At 40.2% G+C, this 15,328-nt stretch overlaps 1 protein-coding gene across 8 annotated transcripts in view; it reads right to left on the reverse strand.

The window, feature by feature from the left end:
• Window positions 1-285: 285 nt before the first annotated feature.
• PDE7A (phosphodiesterase 7A) overlaps window positions 286-15,328 on the reverse strand; it is a 210,742-nt gene continuing 195,699 nt past the window's right edge. For 2 of the 8 annotated variants that reach the window (XM_027604868.2, XM_027604887.2), the window contains exons 8-13: window positions 11,994-12,125; window positions 11,714-11,805; window positions 9,459-9,603; window positions 8,582-8,678; window positions 7,780-7,860; window positions 2,848-4,656 (exon numbers count right to left, since the gene is read on the reverse strand). In XM_027604868.2, the coding sequence (XP_027460669.1) occupies window positions 4,448-4,656; window positions 7,780-7,860; window positions 8,582-8,678; window positions 9,459-9,603; window positions 11,714-11,805; window positions 11,994-12,125 (756 nt within the window). In that variant the 3' untranslated portion in view covers window positions 2,848-4,447. Of the gene's footprint in view, window positions 1,736-2,847; window positions 4,657-4,679; window positions 6,011-6,116; window positions 6,854-7,779; window positions 7,861-8,581; window positions 8,679-9,458; window positions 9,604-11,713; window positions 11,806-11,993; window positions 12,126-15,328 lie in introns of those variants that run through there. The other 6 variants (XM_027604905.1, XM_027604911.2, XM_027604898.2 and 3 more) reach the window with 6 other exon arrangements.

The following is a 15,328-nucleotide window of genomic DNA, read 5'->3' on the forward strand; positions in this document are numbered from 1 at the left end:
TGTTGGTGAAGATGTGGTGAATGTATATGAGAATCAAATTTGAAGGCTAAATGATTTTACCAGTCATGGATCTTAAAAAAAAATCAAGAATTACCAGAAATGGTGTCATTTTCATCATTAACCAAACTAAATCATTCTCCTAAACCACACCCCAATATTTTGCACAGAAACTGCCATATTATAGAATGCTTTTCACACATCATTTTGTCACCCAAACATTTTGAGAACAGAGACCAGGGTTTTGTAATTTTTAATACCTTTATTACATCCAGTGCCGTGCTCTCTGCACACAATAGGAACCCAGATGTTGCTGACCACATGACTCAGCACAGACAGACTAGTTCCGATATAACTGCTCAATGTTAGACTGATGGCTAAAGAGGAAACACATTAATACCAAATTAGTTTGTTCAACGAGAAACATTTATTGATGGCCCAATTTACACTAGCCCTGTGCTAAGCACGAGAGGCTAGAAGGTGGATGACACCTGCTCCGTGGCCCTGTCAGCTCACCTCCACCTACAGACCATGGACCCTTGGGGGCCTTCCAAAAGACACAGGTTGTCTGCAGATCCTAGCAAGCAAGGAATGGCTCAGATGAACTCTTGCACATTTATTTAAAAAACATTAGTGAATGCGTATTAGCTATCACTGCATATTTTGTCAAGCAGGAGATACTGATTGGGAGAGGATTTAATACTTATACATTAAAAAAAGTTCACATAAAAACACTGTAAACCTCTGGTGTGAAAGTTTGAGAGCTTTAAGAAAACTGAAAGCTTAAAGAGCCAGGAAAGCATTTTGGAAAAAGAAACCGTTATAGGAATCTTCAAAGAATTACTAGCACCTCTAACCTGTACCTCAGGTACAAATGTATTTCCCAGGTTTGCAAAGGACATAAAATATTTGCTTCTTTTATACAGAGGATCATTATAAACCATCACATTTACAGAATACAAATACCACGTACCAGATGTTTTTTTTTTTTTTCCATTAAGCTAAGGCTTGTGCCAAAATTTTCTCTCCATGGACCTTTAGCCCCAGAGCAGGGATGTCCCCCACTACTGAAGTGTTGGGCCTAGAGCCCCAAAAGGCTGCTACATGCTCAACAATTCTTTGGAGTCTCCCATTTTAAAAATTCATGGGAATTTTATTTCTGTCCCATAACATTTACTTATATTAAATGTAATCTTCTAAGTTATTGAACAACAGTTTCCTCAAATTTCTTCTAGAAAATCAATGTTCAAGGAATATAGGTTATATTTAAGAGCAGGGCTGTAGACTGTGACCTCTACGTGTAAGTAACAAAACATAATTTTTCAGCGGGTTTATTATGTCTAGGCAGGAAATGGGAGCAACACAGAGGTGTCTCTCTCAAGAATGGAAGTAAGAAGGTAACCCTTTGACTATCAAACAGTAAGAAACACATAACGGATCAGAGCAGAAGCAATCATACGCTGGCAGATGGAGCTGAGGCAGGCTCAACTGAGACAAAGTGGAAGGTACTGACAGATCTACTGGATGTGCCAATCAGAAGCTGATGTGGAGAAGCAACTACTGGCAGAGAATCTCTAGCATCATCCAGGGGAAGAGCGTACCCTGGTCCACAAACATGAATATCAGCAGGTTCATCCCCATAGGGAGATGGATGCATGAGGCAACTTGCTTCCCTTGCTCAGAATCCATGCTCACCAAGTAACCGCTGATCATAATTTGACTTCCCAAGAAGATTTGCCTAAAGGGAGAGAATGATTGATAGTTATATTTCTATCATAAATTAAAAAAAAATACTAACATTTTAAAAAAATACCAGTTACTGTGAGCTTGGTTAATGTGAGTTTCCTATGAGATAGTTCCACTTTCCATGTGCTGACATACTAGGTCTGTAAAGATCTTATCAGAGCCTGTAAAGATCTCATCAGACTCTAGATTCATCAGATTTGCCAGGATGGTGCCACCTAAGTGGCCATTGACCTTCCCCAGGTACAGTCCACTCGACTACCGTCAGACTTCTGTACCCGTGCTGTCCAGTATGGTAGCCACTAGCCACACGTGGATATCGAGCACTTGAAATGTGGCTAGTCTGAACCGAGATGTGCTGTAAGTGTAAAATACACACCAGATTTCAAAGACTCTGTACCCCCCAAAAGAACATAAAACATCTCAATTGTTTTTTCTAAGATAATGACTACATATTGAATTGATACAATATTTTGGATCTATTGGAATGTTAATAAAATAATTCCATCTGTTTCTTTTTCCTTTTTAAAATGTGGCTAGTAGAAAATTGATACTTCACTTACATGGCTCACATGATATTCCTAATGGACATCACTCTTCTATGCAAATAATGACAGTATGTCTGATTTTAAAATTTGTACTATGTCCTTTCTAATGAATTGGAGTTGGGAAGACACAGGAGAGTCCCAGTGGTGCCTGTCTTACACTGATATCAAATCAAGCCGAACAAAGTGGCCATATCTTACTACTCTACTTTAAAAAGGCCAACAGAACTAGTATTTTAGTCCTGGCAAGAGGCGCTGGTGTCTTACGCAATTCCCAACTGTGGGCACAATAAGGCTGTGGAGTCAAGAGGCCTGAGCTCAAAGCTGACTTCTACCTTGTATTAGTCAGAACTCAGAGCCAACTACCCAACCGGGCCGCTCGCTCCCGCTTGAGGTGCAGGTAGCGGAACATAACCCCAAAGGATTGTGCCTGCACCTAGCTCTGCCTAAGTAAATACCTGATGAGTGAATGCTAGAACCAAGAAGCTAAATCTCTGACTTCTAATTGTTTAGCGTTATGATTTCCAAAAGACTGAGTTGTAAGGTAAATATCGAAGATAAATATGTGAAAAGATAGGTTTTTATTCATCAAAAGTTAACAGCAACAGGCACATATTAAAATGAGTATGGCAAAGCCTTTGACAAATGGCTTTACACTCAAGCTTTCTCCCAAGGAAATGGCTGTTGCAACAATGTAAACATAATCGATAAACAGTCTTTTACAGTAACAAGGGAAATACAATTGAACTAAAAGAAAGCACCGGTTTCTCTTAAAACTAGATTACAGTTGTGCTTACTATACATAAAACAATTTAAAACAAATTACAAAAGTGGAATGTTTGAAGTTTAAATTAGTCCTTAGATTTTGTCCTAGAAAACATCTGTTCACATCAAAAGGCCCATCAAAGGGTAACGTTTCATCAAAGGGAGGGACAAGAAAACAATGCACTTTTTTCAAATCAAAACAAGAAGTTTGGTCACTTAGCTTTGTGCATAGTTAAGGCAACTGGAGCAGTCTGTTACAGCTCACCTACCTTCCCCCCCCAGTGTGGCTGCGCATTGTGTCACATTCTAAAATAATAAATAAAAGCTTACATTTCAGACCCTTTCCCACGTGGATAAATATAACACATGCACAGTCACACATGCACAAACATGCACGCGAACATACGTCCACACATTCACACACAACATACCTCTCACTCACTGCAGCGAAAGGGACTTTAGTACCCTTGCTCTGAAGGACACACTTCCCCATCCCACTTTATTTCAGATTGGCAAATACCCTGAGCTGATTATGGTGTTTTAAACATTCCACCTTTTTCTTGCATGTGCAGGTCAAGTGTACAGTAGTGAAAACAACATGCAATGTCTTCACTGCAGAATCATAACACAGCTAGGACATTGGTGTTCTTCCCCTCCCGCCCCAAATTAAAAACTAATAGTTAAAAAAAATTGCATTGCCAAACAGCACTGGAGGGAAAGCTCAGCGGTACTCTATGAAAAATGCTCAGTTTCCAGTGCGCAAAATAAAACTATAGCAAATGGGAGGCTTTGGTGGCATCCAAAGAAGAAAAAAGGCAAACCAGGGGGAAAGAGCTGCAGTTTCAGTTTGATCTTTGAAATTCTTAGTGGTTCCTTCACAATCCTGCTCCAAGGCAATTTAGAACCAGTATTTCAGAGTTGATTTGTAAACATCGAGTCTTGCAGGAGGCAGCAGAGGCTGGGCACTTCACATTTCCATGTTCTCCGAGAGAACTTGGGGGAAGGTACAGACACACAATGTTGCATCAGACTGCTTCAATTCCAGGAGGTCTCTGCTGAAAGATACAGTTCAAGTTTCGTGGTTCGAGGAACAAATGCTTTTAAGAGACTCGTGGCACACCGCAAAACTTCCTGTTACTCCTTTCCGGTTCGCTCCTGCTGGGCTTTGCATATTCAAGGTTTCACACGAAAGCCAAATGCATATTGCTGTATGTTCAGGTCTTAGAATTAAAAAAGTGGGGTCACATGATCCGAGAGAGGACACCTCGGGAACAAATAACGCTGGCCTCGTTCCTTCGGAAACCTTGGCAGGCCAAGAGAACGTCCTCTCTCCTCGAGACCCCATTTCACATTTCTAAAATCCGGCAGGAGGCAGTCTGTCCCACTGCTTCTGGGGGCTACGATAACCGATTTTCCTGAGGTAATAACTGTGAGTTCAACTCCTCGAACGCAGCATCCGTGTCCTCACTGGTGGACTGTTCCCTCTGCAGCCCCTTCCAACTGGCTTTGTTCAGCCCCATATGTCCGAGCATTGTCTGTGAGAGCCTGGTATTGGAAAACCTGGCCCATTCCGTGAATAAAGGCTCCGCTAGGTAAGTCATGAAACCTTGAGAAAGTAAGAGAAAAGGGGCATTAACATAGATTCTGAAACTTTATCTTCAAAACATCTCACCAGTGTTTATTCTCGTTAAGTCCTAATCCAACATTACCTAAGTTTTCAGCGTGTGTGTGTGTGTGTGTGTGTGTGTGTAAATTTACCTAACCTCTCCGAAGAACCTATTAAGTAACTCAATGGAACTTGAAGTAAAGGTGAACTGACAAACACATCAAATCTTTTCTGACGATTCCTCTCAGCTGCACGACCACATGCTATTGAGCAAACACTCAGTGGCCCTCTCAGCTCTGCGGAAAGCAGGACGGACCATTCCAAGGAGACAGCTGGAGGCGAAGAGGGGTCTCTTCCAGGCCTGTGGCTGATGAGGCGGGAACCGAAGCAGCACGGGTGCGGCCTGCTCCACTTTACCGCCTCAGGGATGGCAATCTTCACACCTGGTCATGCTTACAACTGGTCACTTTATTTAAGTCAGAATTTGTGGAGCCAAAACTCATGACAAAATGCAAATTCTACCCATGCTATGAAACACTTTTTAATTTTAAATTTGCTTCACCTCCAGAACTTTTTCTCAAAAGACCATGTGGACCGCAGGCAACAAAAAAATCTGGAATTAAAGCAATTAGCACCTACTACTTTTAATTAGACAAGTGTACAAATTGTGGTATCTGAACTAGTAATTACTACTGGAAATAAGGCCTTCTTCCATTCCCTCCGCACACACTAACTGAGAACCGACTGCCAGGCCCTGCTGTAGGGTGGCCAGGAATAGAGCGGTGAATAGACAGACAAGATGTGCCCTCAAGGAGTTGTGCTCTGGTGAAGAGAAAGAGATAAAAGAGAAAATGTCATCCCCGCAGTCAAAGCAGCAGCTTTTTGGGAGCTGTCCTCACACCACAGTGTCGGGTTGAACCAGCACCCAAAGCCCCCGTCCTTTCTAGGTGCCGGAGGGAAGTCGTGAGCGCCTGGAGTTTTATACCCAAATGCAGAACCTTATTATCAGGGTTTTACATGAGTTTCATCTTATTTGATTCACCCATTATTCCAACTGGTTGAGAGCTTCTGGATCTTGCCTGTAAGATCCAACAATCCAGAAGTATTACTTCTGGCTCTAGGTTAATCTCCTTTTAGCTCTTAAGTACCTGGTAAAAATGAACGGGCCGGGGTCCTGGACACAGAGCCCTGCAGCACCCTCTCGGGGGGTGGGGTGCTCCTCGTCAGCTGCCCGGGAGCCCCCTGCTGTTCTAGCCCACGGCCTCTCTTACCTCCACACACACCACAGGACACCGTGTCAGATGCCTTACTCAGCCAGGACATGACCTTTTCTTGTTTAACAAAACTAGTACTCCTATCAAAGAAGGAAACTGCATTAATTAAACATGACTTCTACTTACTGACCCTATGCTGGCTCCGAGTAATTGCAGTATTTGTAGTCATATGATTTACCCTAGAAATCTAACCTTTCCAAGGCTTTTTTTTTTACCTGGGGTTTGATGTCAAAAAGACCAATAGCTGTGAACTGTATAAACTGGGCAAACTCTGAAAAAGTGGCTACTAGCAGTACTTCCTAGGGTGGCTGTGAGGAGTCAGCAGATGTCAACTTTTACCATCATCTCCCGTAAAATCTTGGTCCTTCAGATAACTTTTACCTAGAACTGTCCAACACGGACAAGATCTATAGATGGAAATGAAGAGTTTAAGGGATCCGGCTTCTTTTCCCTTTCAAAAAAATGCAATTTTAAAAAACCTCGTTTTAAGTTCCCTCATTAACCGAGGGAATTTCCTCGGGCAAAAGAACGTGAAAGTAAGCTCCGGAGACGCCGCTACCCACTCTCCTATCTTTGATTCAATCCCCTTTGACCACGTTTCACCTGGTCTTTGCCTTTCAAGACTTTTCTACTTGAGATTCCAGGCACAACAGACCTGCTTCTTAACTGTCTTCTCATCCTCCCCAAAGAAAGCGCCGCCCCCAGTGAAGCTCCCCGGCTCCCTGGGCGCCGGCAGCCCTGCACTCTCCCAGGCCCGGCTCTTCGGCTTCCCTGCCTCCCGCCCTCTGCACTCAAGTCCCTTACTTCCAGCCGTCTTCCACGTGACCATCCTCGGCAGGTACAGTGTGAGCATTCCATTTCTGAATTTCTCACCCGACGGCACAGGCCTCTCTTCAAAGTATTATGCCACAGAAGCATGTTATCTTCAGAAAGATAAAGTTCCCAGAAAGTCAGAAGTTTGTGTCCACACTTCTTTACGTTCCCTAATGCTCCAAGGCCCTACTCAACACCAGCTACCAAAACCATACTCGTCCCTCAATACCTTGCTGACCTGTCCCTCCGCACACTGTCCTCCTACTTTACACTCAAAACCCCACTGCCCCCTCCTCTGCTCCTGCTGCAGTCACAGCACATCCCTCCCGTGTTTTCCATCACAGCATAACTAACGGTTCTCAAGTGCCCCCTGCCTCCAGGGCCGGGGCCTGGGAGCCAGGAGAGACATGGATCTGGTGCCCGAGGCCTGGGAACGGGGCAGCTCTGCCTGCAGAGAGTGGAACGTGGCTTCTGGAGGGGGTGGCTCTTCCAGAAAAACGAGTCCAGCAGACAGATGGGAAGGATGGCGAGGCAGAAAGAGTGAAGGGGCATTGCGTATTTGGGGAACAGGGCCGAGTCCCAAGCAGCTGTGGGTGCGCGAGGGGCAGCTGCTGGGGAGCAGGGGCGCATGCGGGAGGCTGCAGAATGAGCCAACAGCGGAGCTACAAGACACAACAAGGAAGCGGTGGCGGAAACTGGTCTTCACGCTATCATCCTGCTTGCTTGCTTCAGAATGGCAATGCCAGACTCAGGCAGAAGCAACTTCCACACGGGCAAACCATGTATTCTTCCAGGGTTACAACACACACAAAGTTACCGCTACCTACTTTGCAAAAACCATGGATTTTAGGACCTAAGATCAAATGACAGCAAATTATAAGAGCCAAAAATGGGAAAAACTGGTAAAATGTCTTCAATTAAAAACTAAAAATGAGCACAATTTTAATATTACATGTTTCAAATGTGTATCTCTTCTTGACAAAATTAAAGTCAGTGGCATTTTTCTAACCAGCTATGTCTAAGTATGCATAGTTACCGATCTGGATGTTGGCAATAGATTCAGTCCGACGATCACAGAGTGGACTCACACCCAAATGATACTTCTTTTCTATATCTCCTAAAATTAAAACAAAACAATTATTCATGTGGAACACACCTATTGCTTAAGTATATAATCAAAGTCTTCGTCTTAACTTCTACATTCCTTAGGAAAACACGACACACTTAGTCCTCCTGAGAGGATGGATTCTAAATCAGTTCTTTTTTAAATTTTTAAGTTATTCATAGAGAGAAAAGGTTGCCAAGCTGATATCCTATTTTAAATGGAGAAGATGAAAAATTTCACTAGGTGTTACCCCAAGACTGTAATTCTGTCAGCGTTTTAATTTAAAACTTAAGATTTCTAAAAGGAAGGTACATGAAATGAAGATTCTTGGTTCCTGGCTTTAAATCACTAAAAATATCCTGCACGTTCATACGGCCATACATTCCACATGGGACAAAGATGGAACAAGGTCAGGAAATCTTTTTGCAGAGCAAAATTTCCAACCAGATCTACGTCTATTTATAAATGCATACATATATTCACATTTGATCATTTCAAAAGCAAACTGCTAATTTCCAAAACAGATGCTCAATTTGTACATTATTTGTTCTATGTACATCTCGTGCTCGCTTCGGCAGCACATATACTAAAATTGTTCTATGTACATCTACTATGAACTGTCACTAAAAATACCAAGCATCTCTTGCTGGACTCCTGTAAATGTCCGAGTTAATTTATCCACGTGATGCTAAAAACGGAACTGAAAAGACTATCACTCAAAACTGTAACTTGCCTTGATGGAAGAATTCCTCTGTTACTTTCTCACTCCACTGCTTGCTTAATTCCCAGGTCCGACACGGGTTACAAATATCAGCACATTTCAAAGCCATCTAGCAAGCAAAATATTTAAAGTCTTTTAAGAAAAAAGTAAAATTTCAATTGCACAAACTTCAACATGCTCTAATCATGGGAAAAACAATATCTTAATAAAGAAAAAGAAAATACTGTAATAGAAAATTCATTGTCTTTTATATTCATTTCATGATGCCGTTAGGGCTATCAATTATTTCTGCCGGAATGCTTAAGGACTGCTCATCTAATGACACGTTATTAATACCCAAGAGCCAAGCAGGAGGACTGGACTAAACATTAAGCTACAAAGAAATCATCTGATTCTCTCTCATTTTTAGATGTAAGAATTGATTCAAATGTTGTTTGTTGGTCAGCACCCTCATCTCGCGAAAATTGTTTTTGTTAGAAATCTCAAATATGAAAACCACAAAAGTAATGGTGCTTTCCTTTTTTTTAGATTTTATTTATTTGAGAGAGAGAGTACCTGTGAGTGCACAAGCAGGGGGACCTGCAGGCAGAGGGAGAAGCAGACTCCCCACTGAGCAGGGCACCTGATGCGGGGCTCGATCCCCGGACCCTGGGATCATGACCTGAGCTGAAGGCAGGTGCTTAACCGACTGAGCCACCCAGGTGTCCCATCAATGGTGCTTTCCTAAGGAGGAGATTAACCTTTGGGAAAGTGTTTCACTAACGGAAGGAGATTCCACAACTTTCCCTCAAGATTTGACCACTCTGAAAGCTACCTCAGAAGATTTTGTTTTTATTCTAATGGTTATGCAATTTATCTAGAAAGAGAATCTTTCCCAGCCCCATTTTACCTGTAAAACCAAATGCCTATGCCTGGCATCTTCTAGGCATAAGTCACCTCTGTCCAAATGGGACCTAAACAATGACAGATACTCATTTTGGCGACTGATGTCTGTGGCTAGTATCAAAGCACCTATCTGAGTTTCCATTTGTTGCCTGGAATTAGAGAAATATAAAGAGAAAATACAAGACTTTCAATTAAATAGTTACTTCTTGATTTATTTTTCTTAAGCTTAACACTAATTGCCGTTCAAGTTTTAACCCATCCCAAAAAAATGAATTTTACAGAATGCATTTTTAAAAACCTACTAAAATAATCAAAACTAAAACCAAAGCTTGTAGGAAAATACCAACATGCATACATTCTGAAAAGAGAGCTTTTATTTTGCCAACCAAGGAGGAATTATTTGCCTTCAAGAAAATCTATATGAGATTGGTATGTTATTTTAGAAAATTCTTTGCTGGGATGTGCTGAGGGTAAACAACTCTGGTGTCTGAGATCTGAAAGGCAGAAGGTTGGTTCAAATGGAGAAAGAACAGCCCATTCAACAACGAATTCTTGTAGGTATTTTGACTAAGATGCCTGATTATATATTGATAAAATCCCACCAAACAATCTGATAAAGTTTATTTATTTATTTTCAAGATTTTATTTATTTGACAGAGAGAGAGACAGCGAGAGAGGGAACACAAGCAGGAGGCGTGGGGTTGGGAGAGGCAGGCTTCCTGCGAAGCAGGGAGCCTGATGTGGGGCTAGATCCCAGGACCCTGGGATGGTGACCCGAGCCGAAGGCAGATGCTTAACGACTGAGCCATCCAGGCGCCCTGATAAAGTTTAGATAAAATTGTATTTTCAGGGTCAAATTCAAGAATCAAAATTATCTGAATGAATATCCAACTTTTCTGGAAAGGAAAAGGTAACGTGTTAATACAAATACATTATATCATTCTTAAAACTGTTTCAAGTCAAATAAGAGAAATAAACTTAAAAAAAAAAATCCCTGCCTTTTTCCCCTCAATGGGCCATGGCAAACATTATCTATGTATAAAGATCTGTAAAGACCTGTCAACAGCTTAAAAGGCTCACAATATTGGATATTAAATAAAACAAACCCTAAATAAAGGAAACATGAAAGAATGCTATTACGCAGTGTTCCTTATTTTCAGTTTTAACAACAGGGTTAATCATCAAATGTAAAACATGACAAAAAGGGAATAAAGCAAACATTTTAATCTGCCTTAATCAAGAAAAAGATAATTTATATATATAAAAACTATGGTTTAAGCAATTTTCATATTTGTACTACGGCAAGAAACAATTTTACTTACCAGAAGTATTGTCATAACTCCAAATGGTATCCGTGAATAAAGATTTAAAAAAATAAAAAATAAAGTCCAGCTTTTTTCTCATGGTCATTACACAAAATACTTAAGTTTTTAAAATAAAGTTGTTTTAAATTATGAAAGGGAAAAAGGAAAGAACTATGATAGTGACTTAAATTTTAGTACCCAAACATATTTTTATGCCTCACCTTGTTTCCTAGAGTTAGATGGTTTACACCCATTTACATGGTTTTCTTAAGTGGATCTTCTGTCAGTGAGGCATTAGTAAAAGCTTTTGTTTGTGGATCAATAAGAGATTTTGTTAACCACCATCATATTGGGCTCATTTGCACTGATGCTTTTTATTGGGCTTTCAAATGGCCTGCTTAACATTAAATGGTCTTTACTTAAAAAATTAGTATTTCCTGTTCTTTCCATCACTATTTTATCCTATAGCTAGCTCCAGAAGTGACTCCAGGACTATGCTACTGAACTACAAAGCATCCTTTTTACTTGTTATCAGTTTTGGAAACTTCCTGAAGCTTATTTGAATGAGTGTATTAAACAGAATGATTAATTTCTTTATACCTAGAATTTCTTTACATCTAGAATTATTCAAATGAGCATAAAATGGAAATATGTAATACTATTTATATAAATAAGTAGTAAACTATGAGTCACTGTGTATTTGGAGTGAATTTTGTAATACTCAAATCTATGGGGTGAGCCATAAAAATTCACTAAAAAAACTACTGTCTATACTGTAGAATAGGTTTAAATTACTAGAATTTTGATATAAAGTTGTAAAATCATTTAGCCATTAAATTTAACAAAAACTGAAAACTGTGGAACACCTGAATAATTTTTAAAACTTTATAAAATTGTTTTGCCAACTTAATCTCCATAGTTCGTAACAAATTAAATGTATCTTACTCCAGCCTACCTGCTTTCTGATGGCATATGTGAGAATAAACCAGATTCTCTCAATAATCCCACTGCAGATCTCCAGTGGTGATTTTCCAGTACTGAGGTATTCTACAAAAAAAGGGCATATCTGAGTTATTTAATGGTAAGCCTCTTCCTGAACGTAAAGAGTTATTTGTAGGTAATATTAATCTGGTTAAAATTCTAACATTCGTTGAGAATCTGTTTACGACTTTGACTCCATTAAAACATTTTCCAGAATGCAAGAATATTAAATTGCATGCTAAAATTGTACTAACCTTGTACAGAGTTGCCAAGTAATGGTTAGTTTTAATAAGGAAAGGTTGATTAACACCTGGATGGTCCAGATCGTGAGTGGCAGCCGCAATTAAGCTCAGCAAGACATCCCAAGGGGTTACAGAACTGGCAAGCTGAAGTGTGACAAAAGAATTAATACAGTCATGTCTGAAATAAACTCAGTACCATTACAGTAGTTTTGAATTATCCCCAAATAGTAGTGTCGAGTCTCCTCCTCCTTCATGTTTTTCAGACTGTACATGAAGACCACCGGATGCCTGCCAGCTGATGTCCTTGTCCTGACACTGGGATCATAATGATGGGCGGGCATCCCTTCCTGTGTGGAGTTCATGGACCTCGTCCTTATACTGTTTCATCTTAAACAAGCTTACTTAAGGTGACAGCTAAAACATAAACCACCTTTTTGAGAAATGGGTTTAAAACAAACACAGGTTTGTCTATTGTTATTACTGTAGCCACCACCGAAAGAAGACCTATGACTGAGGGTACTTATCTGTCAACAAATTGGTTACTGGACCTCAATTAGGAATCCAAAATATAAAGTTATTTCTGAGGTACTAATGTTTAAGGAAGCTACTGAGTAATCATGGAGAAGTCTATGCCCAGTGTGTAATAAAATCCTCTCCCAACGGATGGATACATTCAGAACAGCATTCACAATGTATTCACCTCAGAAAAGGCAATCTTGTAAGCTAGCAATTATGTTACTCTCAATATTCATTGCTAATCTTAGCTGATGCAATAAAATAATCACAAGAAGTTTATTACCTGGCTGAAACTATCAGTGATAAAATAAATAACTGAAATTGTCAATGGTAAGAAATGATCACCTGCGTATATCAACGGCTTTTCATCAAGCACCTCTCATTTTCTGGCCAACTTCTACTCATCTTTTAGGGCCTGACTCCTCTGACCAGATCTACCTTGTTCTCTGCCTCCAGCCCCTGAGCAAGCAAATGACTGATCTGTGTTCCTACAACACCTCAATGTCCTTGCCATAGTAACACTCTGCAGAGCATACTTTTATTTCGGTTAACATTAGGGCAATGCTCTCTACACTTGTGTGATCCTGTGTCCTACCTAACAGTAAAATATTTTGACCATATACCCCCAATACAGTTATACTTACTGATTATGATACTGCATTAATATATACTGCACATGATAAAAAGAGGTGAAAGTTGAAAAATTTTAAATTATGAGATAAAAAATAAATTTAGATAAAAATTCTAACTTTTTTTTTTCCTATACCAGAATGGGCTTTTTCCTATCCCCTATGTCAAGCTCATCTCAGACTGGGAAAAAAAAAAAAAAAATCACCATCTGAGGTCTTGAATCCCCTGGAAAACTCTAAGTTGTTTGAAGGCAGAAAATCTGCATTATTTTGTATTATCTACAATTGCTATATGGAGAGGCTCAATGAATGGAGAGGATGGTGAAGAAAATGATTTCTTCTTTAGGATATGCAAAAGTATTTAAAAAAAAAAAAAGATATTTAAAGCACTGCTTACTAATCAAGATACAAAGGAGGCATACTCTGTGGGCAGCCTGCATCTAAAACAACCTTCCCGGGCGCCTGGGTGGCTCAGTTGGTTAAGCGACTGCCTTCGGCTCAGGTCATGATCCTGGAGTCCCGGGATCGAGTCCCACATCGGGCTCCCTGCTCAGCAAGGAGTCTGCTTCTCCCTCTGGCCCTCTTCCCTCTCGTGCTATCTCTCATTCTTTCTCTCTCAAATAAATAAAATCTTTAAAAAATACAAATAAAAAAAATAAATAAAACCTTCCCTTCCTGACAGACGTGTGGGCATGGCTGTGGACATCTTATGAACATGTAATTTATTAAGCAATATGCAGAGATATCATATTCTTATGGTAATTAAAACAGAGGGGAAGTGGCAGAAGAATAGACATGTACTATCCTGGGAGAATATAGTAATCCAGAATGAGACTTAATAAAAAAATTAATGTATCATTACACAGGACATCAAACAATCTCAGGTAGATTTAAGAGTTGACCATTAAAAAGAGAAACATGAGAAGGAACAACTGAATTTTTTAAAAGTCCTGTGAAGGGAGAGTAAGTTCTAAGTTGAAAACAAATCCTCTCTCGCTGTGTCTCTCCCTGTCAAATAAATAAAATCTTAAAAAAAAAAAAATAAAGAAAAATCCACATTAAAAAAAATTCTTGAATAAAAATGTAACATTTCTGCTTGTAAAAAATTTTTCATCAGAAAGAAAACTTTATGAGCTTTATAACAAAGACAATGACATTAATACATTTTTTTAAAAGATTTTATTTATTTATTGGACAGAGAGACACAGAGAGAGAGGGAACAGAAGCAGGGGGAGAAGGAGAGGGAGAAGCAGGCTTCCTGCTGAGCAGGGAGCCCGATGTGGGGCTTGATCCCAGGACCCTGGGATCATGACCTGAGCCAAAGGCAGACGCTTAACGACTGAGCCACCCAGGCGCCCCAATACATTTTTTTTTTAAGTGAATTAAAACCAAAGGCAAATGTTATTTCCATTCCTGTGACTGTATCTGGTAACGCTGGACTGTACCAAGCCATGTGAAGAACAAACTGCAAATCATCTGATGTCTATGAGGCAGACTTCACCTGTATCTGCAAAGCTATCATCAGGGCCCTTTTTCAAACAGAAAATTAGTAATGGTGAGTTTTCCTGTGTTCCATGAAAAAAACCTCAGTTTTTATTGTTGCTATTAAGTGCTAATAGGCTCAAGTGGAACAAAATTGTTATCTATGTAAGTTCAGCTGGGAAAACATAAAAAGTAAACACTAAAGTTAGAGGTGATGCAAGTACAGAGAGAAGCAACTTTTCCGTAACTTTCTAACAATTTTGGGGGCTTTCAATATTTTTCACTTACAGTCCAGGTTTAGCTCTTACACAGAAATCATACATAACAACTGAAGGCAGGTTTCTCACTAAATGCTGTATCCAAGCCTTTCTATTTACGATTCCCTCTGTGCCTGCATCTTTCTACGGCTGACTCCCCCTCAAATTTTCCCTTTAGGTTTCGGTGTTTTCTGACTACTCTACCTAAAGCCGTAAATGCTTGCCATCCACTGGTCACTCTAAAGCACATGCTCTATTTCACTTTCTCCATAGCAGTAATTACAACAATATATGACAACATCCTAAAGATATTTATTTATTTTTCAGAGAGGGAGGGAGAGAGCGAGCATGAGCAAGGAGAGCGGCAGGCAAAGGGAGAAGCAGGCTCCCCTCTGAGCAGAGAGCCTGATGTGGACCAGGACCCTCGATCCCAGGACCCTGGGGTCATGACCTGGGCTATAAA

Source organism: Zalophus californianus, chromosome 4, assembly GCF_009762305.2.
Source record: "Zalophus californianus isolate mZalCal1 chromosome 4, mZalCal1.pri.v2, whole genome shotgun sequence".
NCBI lineage: Eukaryota > Metazoa > Chordata > Mammalia > Carnivora > Otariidae > Zalophus > Zalophus californianus.